The sequence below is a fragment of the Pristiophorus japonicus genome, chromosome 16 (genome assembly GCF_044704955.1).
Source record: "Pristiophorus japonicus isolate sPriJap1 chromosome 16, sPriJap1.hap1, whole genome shotgun sequence".
In the NCBI taxonomy this organism is placed as follows: Eukaryota; Metazoa; Chordata; class Chondrichthyes; family Pristiophoridae; genus Pristiophorus; species Pristiophorus japonicus.
Window position 1 is genome coordinate 126,652,772 of NC_091992.1, and position 17,977 is coordinate 126,670,748.

The window sequence follows — 17,977 nt, forward strand, 5'->3', positions numbered from 1 at the left end:
TAGAAGTGGGGAGTTACTTGAGCCACTGTAATGGATGGTAGTGTTGCTTACTCTGGGGAGTGCTTCACTTGCTCTCCTGCCACTTGCTTCTCCTGGGCTCCTTGTCTCCCAGTCTTCCACTCCCTGGTGACAGTGTGTGTATCATGCAGTGTAGGTTAAAACCACATTTGCAGCTCTCTGGGAACTGCAGTGATTATGTTTCTTGTATGTGAGAAATGGATTCTTTTTCTTTTTTGTAGCTGGAAAGTAGGGAGTGACTTTATACGTTTGCCCATACATTCTTTCTGTCCACCAACTCTACATCTGGTTTTTCCTAGTTTAAATTTCTAAAAAACTTGCAGTTGTTATAAAGTGTAGTTTTTTTTTCTTATTGTGTACAAGGGTGATTGGTCTCCAGCAGTGCCATGGAGAGGGGGAGAGACTTTGTAAAGCTGACTTTATAAGTTGCTTTATTTTAAAACCACATTTTGCCAACAAGAAACTGTTAAGGAGGAATTAAATGAAATCTTTGAGTAAAACACATTTTTTTGTACAAAGTTCATGTCTTTGAGAATCTCGAAATTTAGTGTGACAGGAGCAGTGCCAAGTCGCGTCTGCCGGCTGACTCCAAACAATGCAGTATTATTGCTTGGGACAGTAGCTGATGTTCCAGAATTATGGTGTTTTTACTGCCTCATGCTGTACTGCTTTGCTGTGCCAAATGGGCAGAAAACAAATGCGTGGGAACTAATTGACAGGAAATGCCCTTTAATGAGCGGGTAAGCAATCGAAATCCTGATTGCTACCTGTTAGTTTGTGGCATTTATCTCGGGACATTTCGTGCTGTTTATACAGTACTGTTTTTAAAAAAAAAAACACAATATAATTCAAACATTGCCAAACTATTCTGATTTCATATCAAGTTTTATTGCTATATTTTAAGTTGCAGTACTAGAGGAATTGGAGGGCTGCCAGACCCAGAATTAGGCTGTGTAAGATAAATGTTTATTAAAAATGTAATGGCAGGATATAGTTCAATTTAGAATTGATTGTGACATCTGGCTCATGGAGAAACCAGCAAAGAATCACAGCCTTTCTTTGACCCGGCACCCTCCTCCCAATTCATTCATTCTTGCATTCTTATGCTTTAGCTTCCAAAGCTTCAGATAGTGAAAATAACGGACGTATAATAATCTAAACATGCAAGCCAAGAGGAAGTTGAATGATTTGTTATATTTAAGGATGAGGAAATTAATGTACACTAAGCTGACACTCGTGAATAATTTGTCTATGATTCAGTAGCAAGGATGCTGTGGAATGTTCGCTGTAAGAATGTCATCAGTCTGACATAACCTAAAGATTCAGAATTGTTTTTTCTGATGGTTTTACCAAAAGAATTTGAAGTTGAAAAGCAGTAGAGCGACCTCTGTGTGTCATCCTTGGTTACAACTAACCAGGGCCCCTCGCCTCTCGCATCATCCTCAAGATTCATGTTTTAATTTCCCTCCCCAAAGTGAGATGGCCCATGATTTATTAATAGCTGTGTATTGCTCCCTCCTTTCTTGCCCTAAGCAAATCAATCAACAGTATTCTGAGCTGAGTAATTTGAAGAGGGACCAGCATGTAGACATTCTAGTGATACCTTATGTTGAGTTTAATGGAAGATAAATGCAAAGCAGCGCAGTAAATCCACGTTTCTGGATGCTACAGATAGGGTCCATGGGCCAGATGTGAGCAGCCAACAACAGTATTTGATCATATCTGCTCAGTGTCTCTGGGTTATATCATCCATAAAGTAATATAGATGGAAGATGGAATCTAAAATCATCGGGCTAGTTCAGATGGGATGGTATTTGTTTGGAATTGCCTGAAATTATTCAGCCATGTCCAGTGTTTTGGCGCGTGTCGATGCACATTGCCATGATGTGGTGGCGCGCTCTCTCTCTGCACGTTGCTGTACTCGGTCTCTCCGCCATGTTGCTCCCGGCGGATACGGAACGGAGACCTTGAGTGTCCCCACAGAGAGAGAATCACCGGCTGACTGCTCTTAAGAAGTGAAAGACCAGTTATCTTTTGGTGGTATTGGTTGTGTTAATTTGACTCCACACTTGCATGGCTCCACCATGTTGAATACAAAGACTTACTGTCGAGAAGGTTGATCTATATCTTTGATTTGTGCTTGTGGCCACTCCAGAGATTCGAGCACGTAATCTAAACTGAGTGAGTGCTGCATTGTCAGAGGTGCCATCTTTCAGATAAGACGTCAAACCGAGGCCCATCAGGTGGATGTAAAAGATCTCGTGGCAGTATTTGAAAAAGAGCAGTAATTTCTCTCTCTTGCCTAACATCATCAAAATGTAATATTTAACCAGTCATTTGCTGTTTGTGGGATCTCGTGTACAAATTGGTTGCCATATCTGCCTTCATAAGTTACTGCACTTTGGTTGTAAAGCACTTTATGATGTTCTGATGAGATGCTAATTAGATGCAAGTTCCTTTTTCTTTCTTGAGTTCTGTAAAATTTGAATGATACTGCCTTGCCACTGTCTATTTCTCCATGTCAAAGTTTGACTTTGTTTCGACGATAGTAGTTCAGCATCTGTGGACGGTGTTAGCAGTGATCTAAGCGTGTTGCTGGCAGATTTTGGTAATGAAAGAGAAAGTCTGTTCAGTATTTGATTCTGCTGCTTCATGGCTGATGCATCAGGTTGTTGGATTTTAGCTAACTTAAGGGTGAGAACATAATGACAGCCATCTGTAGAGATTCATCACTATTCTTTGTTCTTTTTGCTTCAGGCAAACTTGTTTCCTGCAGCCCTTGTCCACTTCGGCTCTGAAGTCAGAATGGGTGAGTAACATAATCCTACTTATTTTTATTTGCTCAAGTTAATGTTTCATTGATTTTTGTTTTATAAGTCTTGGCTGCCCCTGCATATGATGCATCATTTCTTCTGGACTCGGCTACAATTGTTCTTCCACCTGTTGCTTTTTTTGATGTCAGTAAGAGGTCTATATTTAAGATAACTTATTTCCTATGTTTATCTGTTCTCCCCGTACCGCTCACAGTCTCAACTAATTGATGATCAGCTTGAATTAACAGCAAATGAAATAAGAAGCAGGTTTGCTTAAAGTACAGTTGATTGACCTGCAGAATTCAAAACGAATGTTCAGGCTCACTAAAATGAAGCTGTGATCAGTTCACAGCTCCTTTAGCATTGTTTTGGCAGCTTTCTAAGGGAATCTCATCATGTGCATGTGCTGTTTTTGTCGCATGTGGGACCATTGCAAGAACTGCCATTTCCCACCCAGCCAGTGGCATCCCACAGGTAAGTTTGGCAGATTCACTGAAGTCAGCTTTCAAGAAGATCCACTTCAAAAAAAAAATGCGAATCTTCCCAGCTGCCAGCGTTGGCGACTCCCAGCATGGGTTGCAACTGTCTGTGCAAGACCGGCCAACAATGGTACTCGCACTGGTGTCACGTCTCATGCATTGTAGACTTTGGCCTGGATTGTGTTCAGTGAGCCCTAATGGGGGAAAAAAGTGCATTTCTGCCTGCATCTTGCGATTATGTCCCTTCTGGTAGGGTGTAACAAGCCTATAAACTAAAGAGTTTGTTACAGTCTTATTATGCACTCCCAGACATTTTAAATACATTTTAAGATTTATGGAGCTTTCCTATTGCAGATACACCCTTGGGGTTTCTGTCTTCCAAAATGGCTATAAAACACTTCCCACTACATGTCACCTTAAAGCAACAACAGAAATATTTAAGCAGTGGTTCGTTTTTCCTTATTGCTTGAGTAAAATGACAAATATTGGGACAGTCCCCTGGAGCTAGAGAAACACAGAAGAGGGGCAATACAGTAGAGACCTATTATGTACCAATACAGGTTGAACCTCCCTTATTCAGAACTCCCTTATCCGGAACCATTCCCGGCCACCGGGTGGCACATGCATAGAACTCCGACATGAACAAATTGAAGTTTTTCCTCGCTGCCGACTCCAGCAATTGCTGGCCTGATATCGCGATCCATCCACCCTTCCCCATTCCCCCATAATCTCTCTGCCGCACTCCCAGTCCCAAGCCAGCCAGCCCCGATATCCCCTCGCTCAGTACCTTGTACCATCCAATTTAACGTGATCACCCCTCATCTGGAAAAATCCCTTAACCAGAACAGGCCAGGTCCCAAGGGCTCCAGATAAGGGAGCCTCAACCTGTATGTTTACATCAAGTGGAAGGTTATTTCAGCTGCTGTCACGTATAGTCAGAGTAAGTTGCAGAAAAGTAGTTACAAACTTCCATTTTCAGCTGGCATTGCCTGCCATCTGCTTAGATTGAAGTGGCTGATGAATGTCGCATGTTGTGCAATGGCTCTATAATGAACAAAAAATAGTTTGGTGACTGTCGTTGATAATGGGTCAGAAATTGCTGCGATGGTGGATCTGGTGACTAACAACGGCTCACCATTGACATTGCACTATATTTGGGCTGCAAATTACTGGAACGGTGACAGGATAGCTTTGCAACAATGTCAATGTCGCATCTTGGACCCCATGAACGTCGTGCCCAGTGGCTTATCTCCTTAACCAATCAAATAAAAGGACAGAGAAACAAAACGAGCGAATGACAGGGAAGGAAATGAAGTGAAATTAAAGATGGAAAGAAAGTAGAGAGCAGGAAAGAAAGTAGAGAGCAAGAAAAAAAAGAGTCAAAAGGAAAAGCAAGAAAAAAGTTAAAAAGAACAAGTAGCAGAAGAGGGCATTGTATAACCCAGTTGTGTTTGGGAATTGTTGTATTGGTCCTTGAGAAGTTAATGAGTGAATGGCAGGGTAGGTGTGCGAAATGTTGACCCATGAAGTCTAGAACCAGCCATCCCATCCATCATGGTCAAGAACAGTGGAACACACAGTGGGTACACCATTGCACTGCTTTCATAGGAAAATAGGAATTGCTAAGTGATAAAGGTCCATCAAGTTCACCTTCGACCATTCTGGCCTGATGCAATGATAATGGAGTTGTTGACTAATCATAGCAATCAATCTCGAGAAAAACCCCAGTGGTGGAGATCTTTGGAACTATAGGTCACAGTCACCTTTTTTCCCTAAGCATACTGCACTTATCACATGCCATGTTTCAAATTACACATGTACTGCATCCCAAAATGTTATTTTCTGAAAGAAATCTATCTAATTTGCATTGAGAGTATCAAAACAGCTTTGTATCCTGAAAATTATTACATTCCAACAGTAACAAGAATGTGGATGGCAAAACTGGCACAAAATGATTGCCATAACAGATAAAACGGATTTTTAAAAAACCTCTAGGAACAATTTGCTGCCAGCTGGAGTGAGATTTCGTAGCTTCCTGAGTACTTATATGGGTCTCCAAGGTTGAGCGTCATGTCAGGGCCATAAATGTCAATTAAACATCATCACATCATTAACAGGGTCCTCTACAGTATTAATTACCAGCCCTAAATGACTACACCGTAGTAATGTCGTAATTCCATCGTTTTCATGATCACCATTAAGTTCAATAGGGAGCCTCAAAGTGAGAAGGAACTTTTATCGGCTTTGAATAGGCTAACAATGGAGCGGTACAAATCGTCCAGTAGATTATGTAGAATTGGAACTGATGGCCTGTCTCTCTCTGGAAATATCTGGATTTTTTAACAAATGAATAATGAATCGACGTTAATGCATCATTATAATCACAGCCATTTCTGGCCCAGTGAGTATTATCACATGGGCTGAACTGTATCTGCTATAAAAATAATTTACTTTATTTGCACTGGATCAGGAGGGAATGAAGTCAACTGACAGCAAAAGGGTACTTTACTGAGACACATTGTGCCAGAACTCTTGTATGTACGATATTACACTACATTGCACTAAAATGTTCCAGTTTTTCACCTAGCTGAAGTGAAGGAATAGAGAAACAAAGTGTCAACAAATCTGATCACAGTTGTGATGTTTCTTGTATTTACTGCAAGTAAAAATAAGGCTTTTACCAAGAATAAACCAGTCATAAAACTGGAGAAAACATTGTGTAATTTATTTCCAGATATCAACTGACTTTAGGGAAAAAAGCCCTTGATACTGGAGCGCCAGTACATCTTCAAGGCTCTCATTTTTTCCTGTGTATGCTACCCAAAAAAATTATTTTGGTGGTATATTTCTCCGCCAATCCAGTGGCCCCCAAGTGTGCCGGGCAAACCAGAAGGCCACATGTTTGTTTCCTGATCTGAGCTGAGTTTGCTGATCATCGCCTAAGGTGCTGCATTTCACCTCGGCATTCGGAAGGACAAAAGTCAGTCAGGGTTTCACTTTGCTAATTGCTGCCTAATGAGTTGGGTTGGGAAGTGTGCAAGTGCAGACTTCAGAAGAACTGAATTCCTGTCTGTAATGTATGCACCTATGAGTATGCTCATGGGTTTGCTGAGTTGGAAGTGGCTTAGTCAATCAAATGATGTTCACAAGACTCAATAAAACCCCAGCCAGTTGGGTTCAAGGGATCCACGATGAGGCAGGTGGTTGTGAGCCTGGTGGCTGAACTGGTAATGTGTAGTGTGATTGTTAAACATTTTGCTAATAAACCAACTAGTTCTTAATAGCAATATGTTGCTATGAATTCTTAAGCAAAGAACCCATGAAGCAAATACATTACACCATCCTCGGTAATTATAGTGTAAAAGTTGGCATGAGTGTGAAGCACTGTTTCCTGCTTAAAACTCGCTTTGACTTTTATGATCAAATAACCATGATTGGAATATAATTTATCCTTACCAGCTGCGGAAAAGATGCGGCTCTCAGGAAATCAGATCGTTTCGGGTGGGGTGGAAAGTATATATTATGGTACACAAGGTATCATAATTTTATGGGACAGGCTCGATTGACCAGAGGGTTTTTAACCTGTCCGACCGTGGTTGTAGTTCGTACTTGTGGAGCCATCCGCCTGGAGAGGTAGAGTTACTTGTTTTCTCTCCTCCTTCATCTTAGAGGGAGCACCTTTGTCTTTCTCCAAGCATTTGTTAATGTGTAGCTGGCTGCAAGGCCTTATGCAGCCATTCCCATTCACTTCCCATGTGAAATGCCAGGCCTCAGCTCTGCATGCCACTGCAACAACTGGCTGATATCAGAACCTTACAATTTGGGGGATTGCAGACAATAAACCCAGATCACAATTAAAGCAAATGGTTTGTCACAGCAACTGCAAATTGTGGGGGCAATTGAGGGGGAGATTTGGAATTCACGTGGGCAGGTGCTGTTAAATAAATTCAAAACTTTATTCCACGCAACTCCAAGAGGTGCTAGGCCCCAGAGGAATGAATTGTCAGACTGATGGAGTTTTACAAGGCAGAAGCGTTGAAATTTGCTGGGTTTAAATTTTATTGGCCAGCCATCCATTTGGTAATTGGCTTTAGTGCGAATAGAAAACTTTGCATCAAAACCACTTCCAGGCTGTACACAGGCAAAACAGGGTAGTTCAGAATAAGTGGGAACAGAGTGAGAAAATGGTACTGTGCATGGCCTAGTAATTTGTTTTTAATACCATGCTGGTTGGAAAGAAACTACACTCTGTGTGGTGAATCTTAAAACTGGAATGGGATGGCATGCTGTGACAAACCATTTGTCATTCTCGAGGTGTATTGCTCTACCACCCTCAGGCATTATTCTTACAATTTATACTACAATATAATGTTTTTTAATATATTCGTTCCTGGGATGCGGGCTTCGCTGGCAAGGCCAGCATTTATGGCCCATCCTTAATTGCCCTTGAGAAAGTAGTGGTGAAATGTTGTCTTCAACCGCTGCAGTCCGTATTGTGAAGGTACTCCCACACTGCTGTTAGAGAGGGAGTTCCAGGATTTTGATGAGGAACAGCTTGGCTATATTTCCAAGTCAAGGTGATGTGTGACTTGGAAGGGAACGTGGAGGTGATGGTCTTCCCCTGCGCCTGTTGCCCTTGTCCTTCTAGGTGGCAGAGGTCGCGGGTTTGGGAGGTTCTGTCGAAGAAGCCTTGGCGAGTTGTTGCAGTGTGTCTTGTCGATGGTACACACTGCAGCCACGCTGCGCCGGTGGTGGAGGGAGTGAATGTTGGTGGATGGGGGGTGCCAATCAAGCGTGCTGCTTTGTCCTGGATGGGAAAATAAGATATAACAATATAATTTAAACAAAAAAAACAGATGCATAGGGAGCTGTGTTGCAGGATAGTGGACCAGAGGTTTGCATCTTTCATGTACTGAATTCCTGGTCTCAGCCATTTGCCCTCTGGAAGTGGCAACAGAGGTCTGGGGGCTTCCCCACAATGGAGCCAATCAGATGGAGGAACCCCAGCAGCTGTTGAGATGATTGCGGGGTGTCATTAGCAGGGACCAGGATAGAGGTTGCCCACCCTCTTCACCAGAGATAGGGGACACTGGAGGAAGGGCAGAAAATACCTTAAAACAGGGACCAAGAATAAATTTCAAGTTTAAGGCAATAATTCAGTATCTGCTCAAACATTTTTCACCTGCATTTTCCCCAAATACCCAGTTGTATGGCTAACTTGTCAACTGTTGCCATTCACTAATCAATGCATAATATATTATAAATCACTGATGTAATATCCCACAATCGTGGAGGCATACCACTACAAGGTACAGCGCAAGCTGATGCAGGAGGGCGACGGCAGCGAAGAGGAACGTCAGCAAGGTCCGGGTCGGTGATTGGAGCGTGGGCAGGTACAGCAGGAACGGCGAGATCGGGGTAAAGGAGCGGCGAGAGACCGTGGAAGCATGTGATCGGGGCCCAGGAGCGATGTGAGTTCGGGCCCAGGGGCAGCACAGGCCAGCCCACACTGATATGTGCGCGCACTAGGTCCGTGCAGCAGAGCAGGTCTCCAATTGTCTTGGGTAATCCTTGCCACTGGACCAAGGCCTAGCTCTTTGTCAATCCCGTGTGGTGGCTGGTGTGCAGCAGCCACCACAAGTTAAAAAAAATCCACGCATCTTCCACCCTTGAGGATGCAGTTCGGGTTCTTCATTCGAAACACCTGTGAACTCATCCTTTTTTTGGCGTGGAAGCAAGTCATCCTCGTTTCGAGGGACTGTCTATGATGATGATCCTACAAATGCATTCTAATCATTTTTATGATCAATACAAATTATTTACTGAACTAATGTAGTTTCCCTACATTAGAATAGTGACTACAATTGATAAGACTTTCATTGGCTGTGAAGCACATTTGGTAGTCCTGAGGTTGTGAAAGGCGCTATATAAATACAAGTTCTTTCTTTTGAAATGTCTCAAATTGGAGAAAACCAGAAACCAGGATTAAAATATAAGGCATCATATTTGTCCATCATCCCTTTTGCCTCCTAAATCACTCCTGCTTGGTCTTTCCTCCCCTCCCCCTTTCAGGGCCCCTGCACTTCCTCAAGAATTGGTTACTTCGTGAACTTTTCCAGTTCTGACGAAGGGTCACAGACCGAAACGTTAACTCTGCTTCCTCTCCACAGATGCTGCCTGAACTGCTGAGTATTTCCAGCATTTTCTGTTTTTATTTCTGATTCTAGCATCCGCTTATGTCTGCATGCAATTCCCATCTGCATTTTACATTATAAATTACTATGTTTATAATGGAAGTTGCTTATGTAACTTAGATGCCAGCCGTGGCACAGTGATCGCCTTGCTTCGAAGTGAGAAGATTGTGGATTCAAACCAGAGACTTCCACATAATCTAAGCTGACACTTCTGCGCAGCACTGAGGGAGTGCTGCACTGTTGGAGATGCCATGTTATGGACGAGACATTAAACCGAGGCTCCCTCCGCTCTCTCTGGTTGTAAAAGATCCCATCGCATTATTCGAAGAGCAGGGGAGTTCTCCTGGTTTCCTGGGCAATACTTATCCCTCTACCAAAATCACCAAGAACAGTTTAGCTGGTCATTATCTCATTGCTGTTTGTGGGAGCTTGTTGTGCGCAAATTGGCTGCCGCATCTCCCTACATGTCAAAATACTAAAATAAATGTGCATTAAACGTACCTGTTCATTAATGACCCCATTTGCATCGGCTGCATTCACTTCTGATCACACGCCATTTTGCTGATACCTGTATATTAAGTTTGGTTAATGTTTTCTTATTATGTTACTTAGATTGCTATATATGTGAAGAGTTCTTGAAGTCTCCAACATCTATTTCCCAGGCAGACCTCGCTGTAACCTGGTACGTACTTTCAGTGCAGCCAAATTTGGACTTAGACCTGTATATAACCCATGGGTAGTGGTGGAAATATTTACACTGGTGTAATTTTTAAAATAAGGTTACAGTGCTTTGGATTCAGTCAATGTTCTATCATGTTATGTACTTCGATACGTAGACTTTTGTAATACACTTCTATCATATCACAAGCCATTTGCAAGTGAGGTGGCTTAGTTTGCCAATGTGCTGTAATATAGAATGGTTGCGCCAGAGACTAACCATAAGTGAGCTCATGATCTTAATGTGCATTTGCACGCATTTGTCTCTCGCTCTCGCGTTCACGTTCTCTTACTCGTTCTCCCATGCACACTCTTTCTAATGCGTGCACTCTTATTCTTCCCCCCCCCCCCCCTCGCCTTCCCGCTCCCGCTCCCCTCGCCTTCCCCTTCGCCTTCCCGCCCCCCACCCTCGCCTTCTCCCCCCCCCCCTCGACTTCTTCTCCACCCCCCCCTCGCCTTCTCCCCCCCCCTCGACTTCTTCTCCACCCCCCCTCACCTTCTCCCCACCCCTTCGCCTTCTCCCCACCCCCCCCCTCGCCTTCCCGCCCCCCCCTCGCCTTCTCCCCACCCCTTCGCCTTCTCCCCACCCCCCCCCCTCGCCTTCCCGCCCCCCCTCGCCTTCTCCCCCCCCCCCCTTGACGACTTCTCCACCCCCCCCTCACCTTCTCCCCACCCCTTCGCCTTCTCCCCACCCCCCCCCCTCTCCTTCCCGCTCCCCCACCCCCCCCCGCCTTCCCGCTCCCCCCCCCCCCGCCTTCCCGCTCCCCCCCCCCCCGCCTTCCCGCTCCCCCCCCCCCCGCCTTCCCGCTCCCCCCCCCCCTCGCCTTCCCGCTCCCCCCCCTCGCCTTCCCGCTCCCCCCCTCTCGCCTTCCCCTCTCCCCCCCCCCCCCTCGCCTTCCCGCTTCCCCCCCCCCTCGCCTTCCCGCTTCCCCCCCCCTCGCCTTCCCGCTTCCTCCCCTCGCCTTCCCGCTCCCCCCCTCGCCTTCCCGCTCTCCCCCCCCCCCCTCGCCTTCCCGCTTCCCCCCCCCTCGCCTTCCCGCTTCCTCCCCTCGCCTTCCCGCTCCCCCCCCCTCGCCTTCCCGCTCTCCCCCCCCCCCCTCGCCTTCCCGCTCCCCCCCCTCGCCTTCCCGCTCTCCCCCCCCCTCGCCTTCCCGCTTCCCCCCCCCCCTCGCCTTCCCGATTCCCCCCCCCTCGCCTTCCCGCTTCCCCCCCCCCTCGCCTTCCCGCTCCCCCCCCCTCGCCTTCCCGCTCCCCCCCCCCTCGCCTTCCCGCTCTTCCCCCCCCCCCCTCGCCTTCCCGCTTCCCCCCCCCCTCGCCTTCCCGCTTCCTCCCCTCGCCTTCCCGCTCCCCCCCCCTCGCCTTCCCGCTCTCCCCCCCCCCCCCCCCCTCGCCTTCCCGCTCCCCCCCCTCTCGCCTTCCCGCTCCCCCCCCCCCTCGCTCCCATTATCTCCCATTTACCGAATACCGTGTCATGGGATGTTGCTGTCTTCTAATCTGAGTAAGGAGCCGTGCATTGTGCAGGAAGGTTGTGAAGTGAATAATAGGTATTTCAAAGTTGCCATGATCACTGCGCGCAGATCGAGAACCTTATGGGAATAGAAGGCGTGAAGTAGCCTGCTCAAATATTCACAACATTAATGAAACATGAGGAATTATTCCCTGTGGCAACATGGATGGCTTGGCCAACACTTAATGTTACGTGTATCCTTCGAAACAAATTGAGATGCATGTTACAATATTATTGGTCACTATCTCTACCAGTGAGCAGCAGTCCACCAAATCCTTTGGGCTTTCTTCTTTGCATGCTCCAAAATACTTTGTAAAATATACAACTTGCAGATTGCATCCACAGTAGTCTGTCTCACCCTAAATATTTCATTGACTGTCAGTGACATACCAGAACCATGCAATCTCATTCCCACTAATTAGAGAATGCGATTGTTGGAACAATTAAACCAACAGGAATTTAAAATGAATGAATGCATCATTGCTCCGAGCACTATAGGCACAGTAACTCCTTCTGATTTCATTATTCAAGTCTACAGTGAACTGGTAATTTTGCTGTTAGAATTGAATGTGGTTTTGTTCTTTGTTTTACTAACTGGGAAGCTGATACGTACACTGCTGGAATTTGTAACCCGCACAAACTGAAGTTGATTGTGTGCAATGCTAATGCTTTACTCTGCACTGCGTCGAATGCATATTTTTACAGGACACTTAGCTGAGTATATTTATTGTGGTTTAAAGTATCCAGTTATTCAGTTGTTGCAGAACAAGGCAAAAGCAGTCAGTAATTTTCAGCCAGTTGATTTTTCTAACAAAAAATACTCGTAACCGAAGATGCTTTTATCAACAACTTTCCCACAGTTGCTAATTGATCTTAAAGGTGAAAGGGATAAAGGACTAGATTTAAAAAGATCACCGATGATACAATCAAAAATAACGAAACAAAATTTGCTCAGAAAAGAGGCTTTACACTCCATCCTGTGTACATAGAGTTCACCTGCAAAATAAATTGGGATATTAGAAAGCGTTCAGTATAAACATGTATGGTATTTGTTCCTGAAATAGCCTACACACAATTGCATCTTCAAACTTAAAATGGGTATTTCAGAATGCAGCTGTGAGAGAACTCTTTTAGGTGCAGTGGCTGTATGCATTCTATAATTTGTCTTTCAAAGACATCATTTTTCCCCTTCAAGTATTCAACCAATTTCCTTTTGAAAGTTATTATTGAATCTGTTTCCAACACCCTTTCAGGCAATGTGTTCCAAATCATCATAACTCGCTGTGTTTAAAAAAAAAAAAATCCCCTCATCCCTTCTGGTTCCTTTGTCAGTTACCTTAAACCTCTGTCCTCTGCTGACTGACATTTCTGCCACTGGAAATAGTTTATAAATCATTGGTTAGGCCTCAGCCTGGAGTATTCTGTGCGGTGCTGAGCACCACACTTTAGGAAGGATGTCGAGGCCTTGGAGAGGGTGCAGAGGTGATTTACCGGATTGGTACCAGGGATGAGGGACTTCAGTTACGTGGGGAGACTGGAGAAGCTGCAATTGTTCTCTTTAGAGCAGAGAAGGTTACAGGGAGATTTAATAGAGGTGTTCAAAAATATGAGGGGTTTTGATAAACGATAGGGAGAAACGATTTCCACTGCAGGACAGTCGATAACCAGAGCGAACAGATTTAAGGTAGTTGGCAAAATTTGAATTTTCCTTTTTACTCGGCGAGTTGTGATGATCTGGAATGCACTGCCTGGAAGTGTGGTGGAAGCAGAGTCATTAGTAATTATAAAAAGGGAATTGGAGATGTACTTGAAAAAGAGAAATGTGCAGAGCTTTGGGGGGAAAAAGCATCGGATTGGGACTAATTTGATAGCTCTGTCAAAAGAACTGGTGTAGCACAGTGGACTAAATGGCTGCCTTCTGTGCTGTATGATTCTAATTCACTTGGTTCCTACTATTAGTGATAGTTATGTGTCTGGAAACTTTACACACAAGACAGGGAGACTTTCTAATGTAGTTAACGTGATGACTTCTTTCCACGGGACTGCTTTTATTGTGTTCCTAACACAGATGAGGCTGCACACAGGGAGGTTAAAGTAACAGTTTAGTAAAGTAAAGTTTAATAAGATACTCCAGAGTGAGGAACAGGTCATAAGGGGCCGGCTTATATATAGTGCTCCCAAGGGATGCTGGGATCCCTTGGGACTTCAGGGGATGCACTCCCTGGTGGCAGAACATGGGAGTGCATCCTTTACAGATACACAACATCACTTCCCCCCTAGCCCCCAAAGTCAAAGTGAAAACTATTTACAAGGTGAGGCGGTCGGGAGCCTTTCTTTCCCTGGTGGACCGCCTCGGTACAAATGTCTGTTCTGGTGTGTTGGCTGTGCCCTCGCTGGGCTGGTGTGTTGTTGGCCCTGCAGGGCTGCTAGGTGAGCATGGCCTTGCTGGGCAGTTGGGCATGATGGGTTCAATTTCCTGGTCCGGTGTGGTGTCGTTGATCCTTTGGGTGTGTGTTGTGGCTCGAAAAAGGTGGTGTCTGCTGTGGGTTGTTCAGGGCAGTCTGTGAACCGCAGCCTCGTTTGGTCCAGGTGCTTTCTGCAAATTTGTCCATTGTTTAGTTTGACTACAAACACCCTCTTCCCTTCTTCAACTATCGCCGTGCCCGCGATCCACTTGGGACCATGTCCATAGTTTAGCACATACACAGGGTCATTCAGATCAATTTCCCATGACACAGTGGCGCGACCATCATTTACATTTTGTTGCTGCCACCTGCTCTCTACCTGATCATGCAGGTTGGGGTGAACCAGCGAGAGTCCGGTTTTAAGTGACCTTTTCATGAATAGCTCAGCCGGGGGCACCCCTGTGAGCGAGTGGGGTCTCATGCGGTAGCTGAGCAGTACTCGGGACAGGCGGGTTTGGAGTGAGTCTTCTGTGACTCGTTTAGGCTCTGTTTGATAGTTTGTACTGCCCGCTCTGCCTGCCCATTGGAGGCTGGTTTAAACGGAGCTGAGGTGACCTGTTTGATCCCATTGTGGGTCATGAATTCTTTACATTCGGTACTGGTGAAACATGGCCCGTTGTCACTGACCAGTATGTCAGGCAGGTCGTGGGTGGAAAACATGGCCCTCAGGCTTTCAATGGTGGTGGTGGCGGTGCTTCTCGACATTATTTCACATTCAATCCATTTTGAAAAAGCATCCACCACCACCAGGAACATTTTACCGAGAAACGGGCCCGCATAGTCGACATGGATCCTCGACCATGGTCTGGAGGGCCAGGACCACAAACTAGTGGTGCCTCTCTGGGCGCGTTGCTCAACTGAGCACATTGCCGTACGCAGGACTCTAAGTCAAAGTCGATACCGGGCCACCACACGTGGGATCTGGCTATCATTTCATCATTACTATACCCGGGTGTGTGCTGTGGAGATCCGAGATGAACGTCCCCCTGCCCTTTTTTGGTCGCACTACGCGGTTACCCGACAACAGGCAGTCTGCCTGAATGGACAGCTCGTCCTTTCGTCGCTGGAATGGCTTGATTGGCTCTTGCATTTCAACGGGGATGCTGGCCCAGCTCCCATGCAGTGTACAGTTTTTTTTACTAGGGACAGCAGAGGATCTTGGCTGGTCCAAGTCCTAATCTGGCGGGCCGTGACAGGTGATTTATCATTTTCAAACGCTTCCATGACCATCAACAAGTCTGTGGGCTGCGCCACCATCAACAAGTTTGCAGGCTGCGCCATTTCCACCCCCGTGGTGGGCAATGGTAGCCGACTGAGAGCATCCGCACAGTTCTCGGTGCCTGGCCTGTGGCGGATGGGATAGTTATACGCTGATAGCGCGAGTGCCCACCATTGTATGCGGGCTGAGGCATTAGTATTTATCCCCTTGTTTTCAGCGAACAGGGATGTGAGGGGCTTGTGATCGGTTTCCAGCTCAAATTTGAGGCCAAACAGGTACTCATGTATTTTCTTTACCCCGAACACACACGCTAATGCCTCTTTCTCAATCATGCTGTAGGCCCTCTCGGCCTTAGACAAGCTCCTGGAAGCATAGGCGACAGGTTGCAACTTCCCCACAATGTCAGCTTGTTGTAATACACACCCGACTCCGTACGACGACGCGTCACATGCTAGCACAAGTCTTTTACACGGGTTATACAATACAAGCAGCTTGTTGGAGCATAAAATGTTTCTGGCTTTCTCAAAAGCAATTACTTAGTTCTCCATACCCAGTTCTCACCTTTGCGCAATAACACATGTAGGGGCTCTAAAAGGGTGCTTAACCCCGGTGGGAAGTTACCAAAATAGTTGAGGAGTCCCAGGAACGACCGCAGCTCCGTGATGTTCTGTGGCCTGGGCGCGTTCCTGACAGCCTCTGTCTTGGCGTCTGTGGGCCGAATGCCGGCCATCGCAATCTTGCTTCCCAAAAACTCCACTTCTGTTGCCATGAAGACGCATTTCGACCTCTTCAGCCGCAGCTCTACGCGATCCAGTCGCTGGAGGACCTCCTCCAGGTTTTGTAGGTGCTCGGCGGTGTCCCGACCCGTGACCAATATGTCGTCCTGAAAGACCACCATGTGTGGTACCGACTTGAGTAGGCTCTCCATGTTTCTCTGGAAGATCGCTGCAGCCGACCGAATTCCAAACGGGCATCTGTTGTTGATGAACAGTCCCTTGTGCGTGTTGATGCAGGTGAGGCCCTTCGAAGACTCCTCCAGCTCCTGCGTCATGTAGGCCGAAGTCAGGACGAGCTTGGTGAACGTCTTGCCTCCTGCCAGTGTCGCAAATAGGTTGTCTGCCTTAGGTAGTGGGTATTGGTCCTGTAGCGAGAAACGATTAATAGTTACTTTATAATCGCCGTAAACCCTGACCGTGCCATCACTTTTGAGTACTGGCTCAATCGGGCTGGCCAACTCGCTGAATTCCACTAGGGAGATGATGCCCTCTCGTTGCAGCCTGTCCAGCTCGATTTCCACACTCTCCCTCATCATGTGAGGTACCACTCGCGCCTTGTGTTGAATGGGTCGTGCCTCTGGGACCAAGTGGATCCGCACCTGCGCCCCAGAAAAGTTTCCAATGCCTGGCTCAAAAAGGGAAGGAAATTTGTTAAGAACCTGGGTACATGAGGCCTCATCGACATGTGATAGCGCTCAGATGTCATCCCAGTTCCAGCAGATTTTGCCCAGCCAGCTCCTTCCAAGCAGTGTGGGACCATCGCCCGGGACAATCCAGAGTGGCAGTTCATGCACCGTGCCCTCGTAGGTAACCTTGACCATGGCGCTGCCCAGGACAGTGATAAGCTCTTTGGTGTACGTTCTCAGTTTCGTGTGGATGGGGCTCAGGGCTGGTCTGAGTGCCTTGTTGCACCACAGTCTCTCAAACATCTTTTTACTCATGATGGATTGGCTAGCGCCAGTGTCCAGTTCCATGGCTACAGGTAAGCCATTCAATTTTACGTTTAGCATTATAGGTGGGCATTACGTCGAAAATGTGTGCACCCTGTGTACTTCAGCATCTGCCTCCTCTCTCTCAGGCTCGAAATTGCTTTGATCCACCATGGACCAATCTTCCTCTGCCACGTGATGGTTAGCAGGTTTTGCAGAGCTTGCAGCTTGTTTGCAAGTTCGTTGGAGGTGCCCCATTGTTCCACAGCTCTTGCAAACATACCCTTTGAAGCGGCATGAATAGGCTGAATGGAAGCCTCCACAACGCCAACAAGGTGTGAATTGCCTTGCATTCATCCTTTGTGGTGGACTCTGAGTCATCTGGGTCACCTGAGGCCCGCTGGCAGTTGCAGACTCGTGATTTCTGCCCTGTACATTTTCTGCTTGCAAACACCGTTCCAGTTAATTTATGAACATTGCTAGCACTTGTGTGCTGAGAGATTTGTTTGGTGTTATCACTGGTGGACATAAACGCCTGTGCTATCGCAATGGCCTTATTGAGGGCCAGTGTCTCTACAGTCAAATGTTTTTGTAGGATGGTCTCGTGGCCAATGCCCATTACAAAAAAGTCTCTGAGCATCTGCTCCAGGTAGCCATCAAACTCACATTGTCCTGCAAGTCGCCTTAGCTCGGTGACGTAGCTCGCCACTTCCTGACTTTCAGATCGCTGGCACGTGTAGAACCGATACCTCGCCATCAGCATACTCTCCCTCGGGTTAAGATGCTCCCAAACCAGTGTACACAGCTCTTCATAGGACTTATCTGTGGGTTTCACCAGAGCCAGAAGATTCTTCATGAGG

At 46.5% G+C, this 17,977-nt stretch overlaps 1 protein-coding gene across 1 annotated transcript in view; it reads left to right on the plus strand.

The window, feature by feature from the left end:
- Window positions 1–17,977, plus strand: part of aspscr1 (ASPSCR1 tether for SLC2A4, UBX domain containing) — a 250,293-nt gene that overhangs the window by 221,598 nt on the left and 10,718 nt on the right. The window contains exons 14-15 of the mRNA XM_070857832.1: window positions 2,776–2,827; window positions 10,117–10,186. Of these exons, the coding sequence (XP_070713933.1) occupies window positions 2,776–2,827; window positions 10,117–10,186 (122 nt within the window). The remainder of the gene's footprint in view (window positions 1–2,775; window positions 2,828–10,116; window positions 10,187–17,977) is intronic.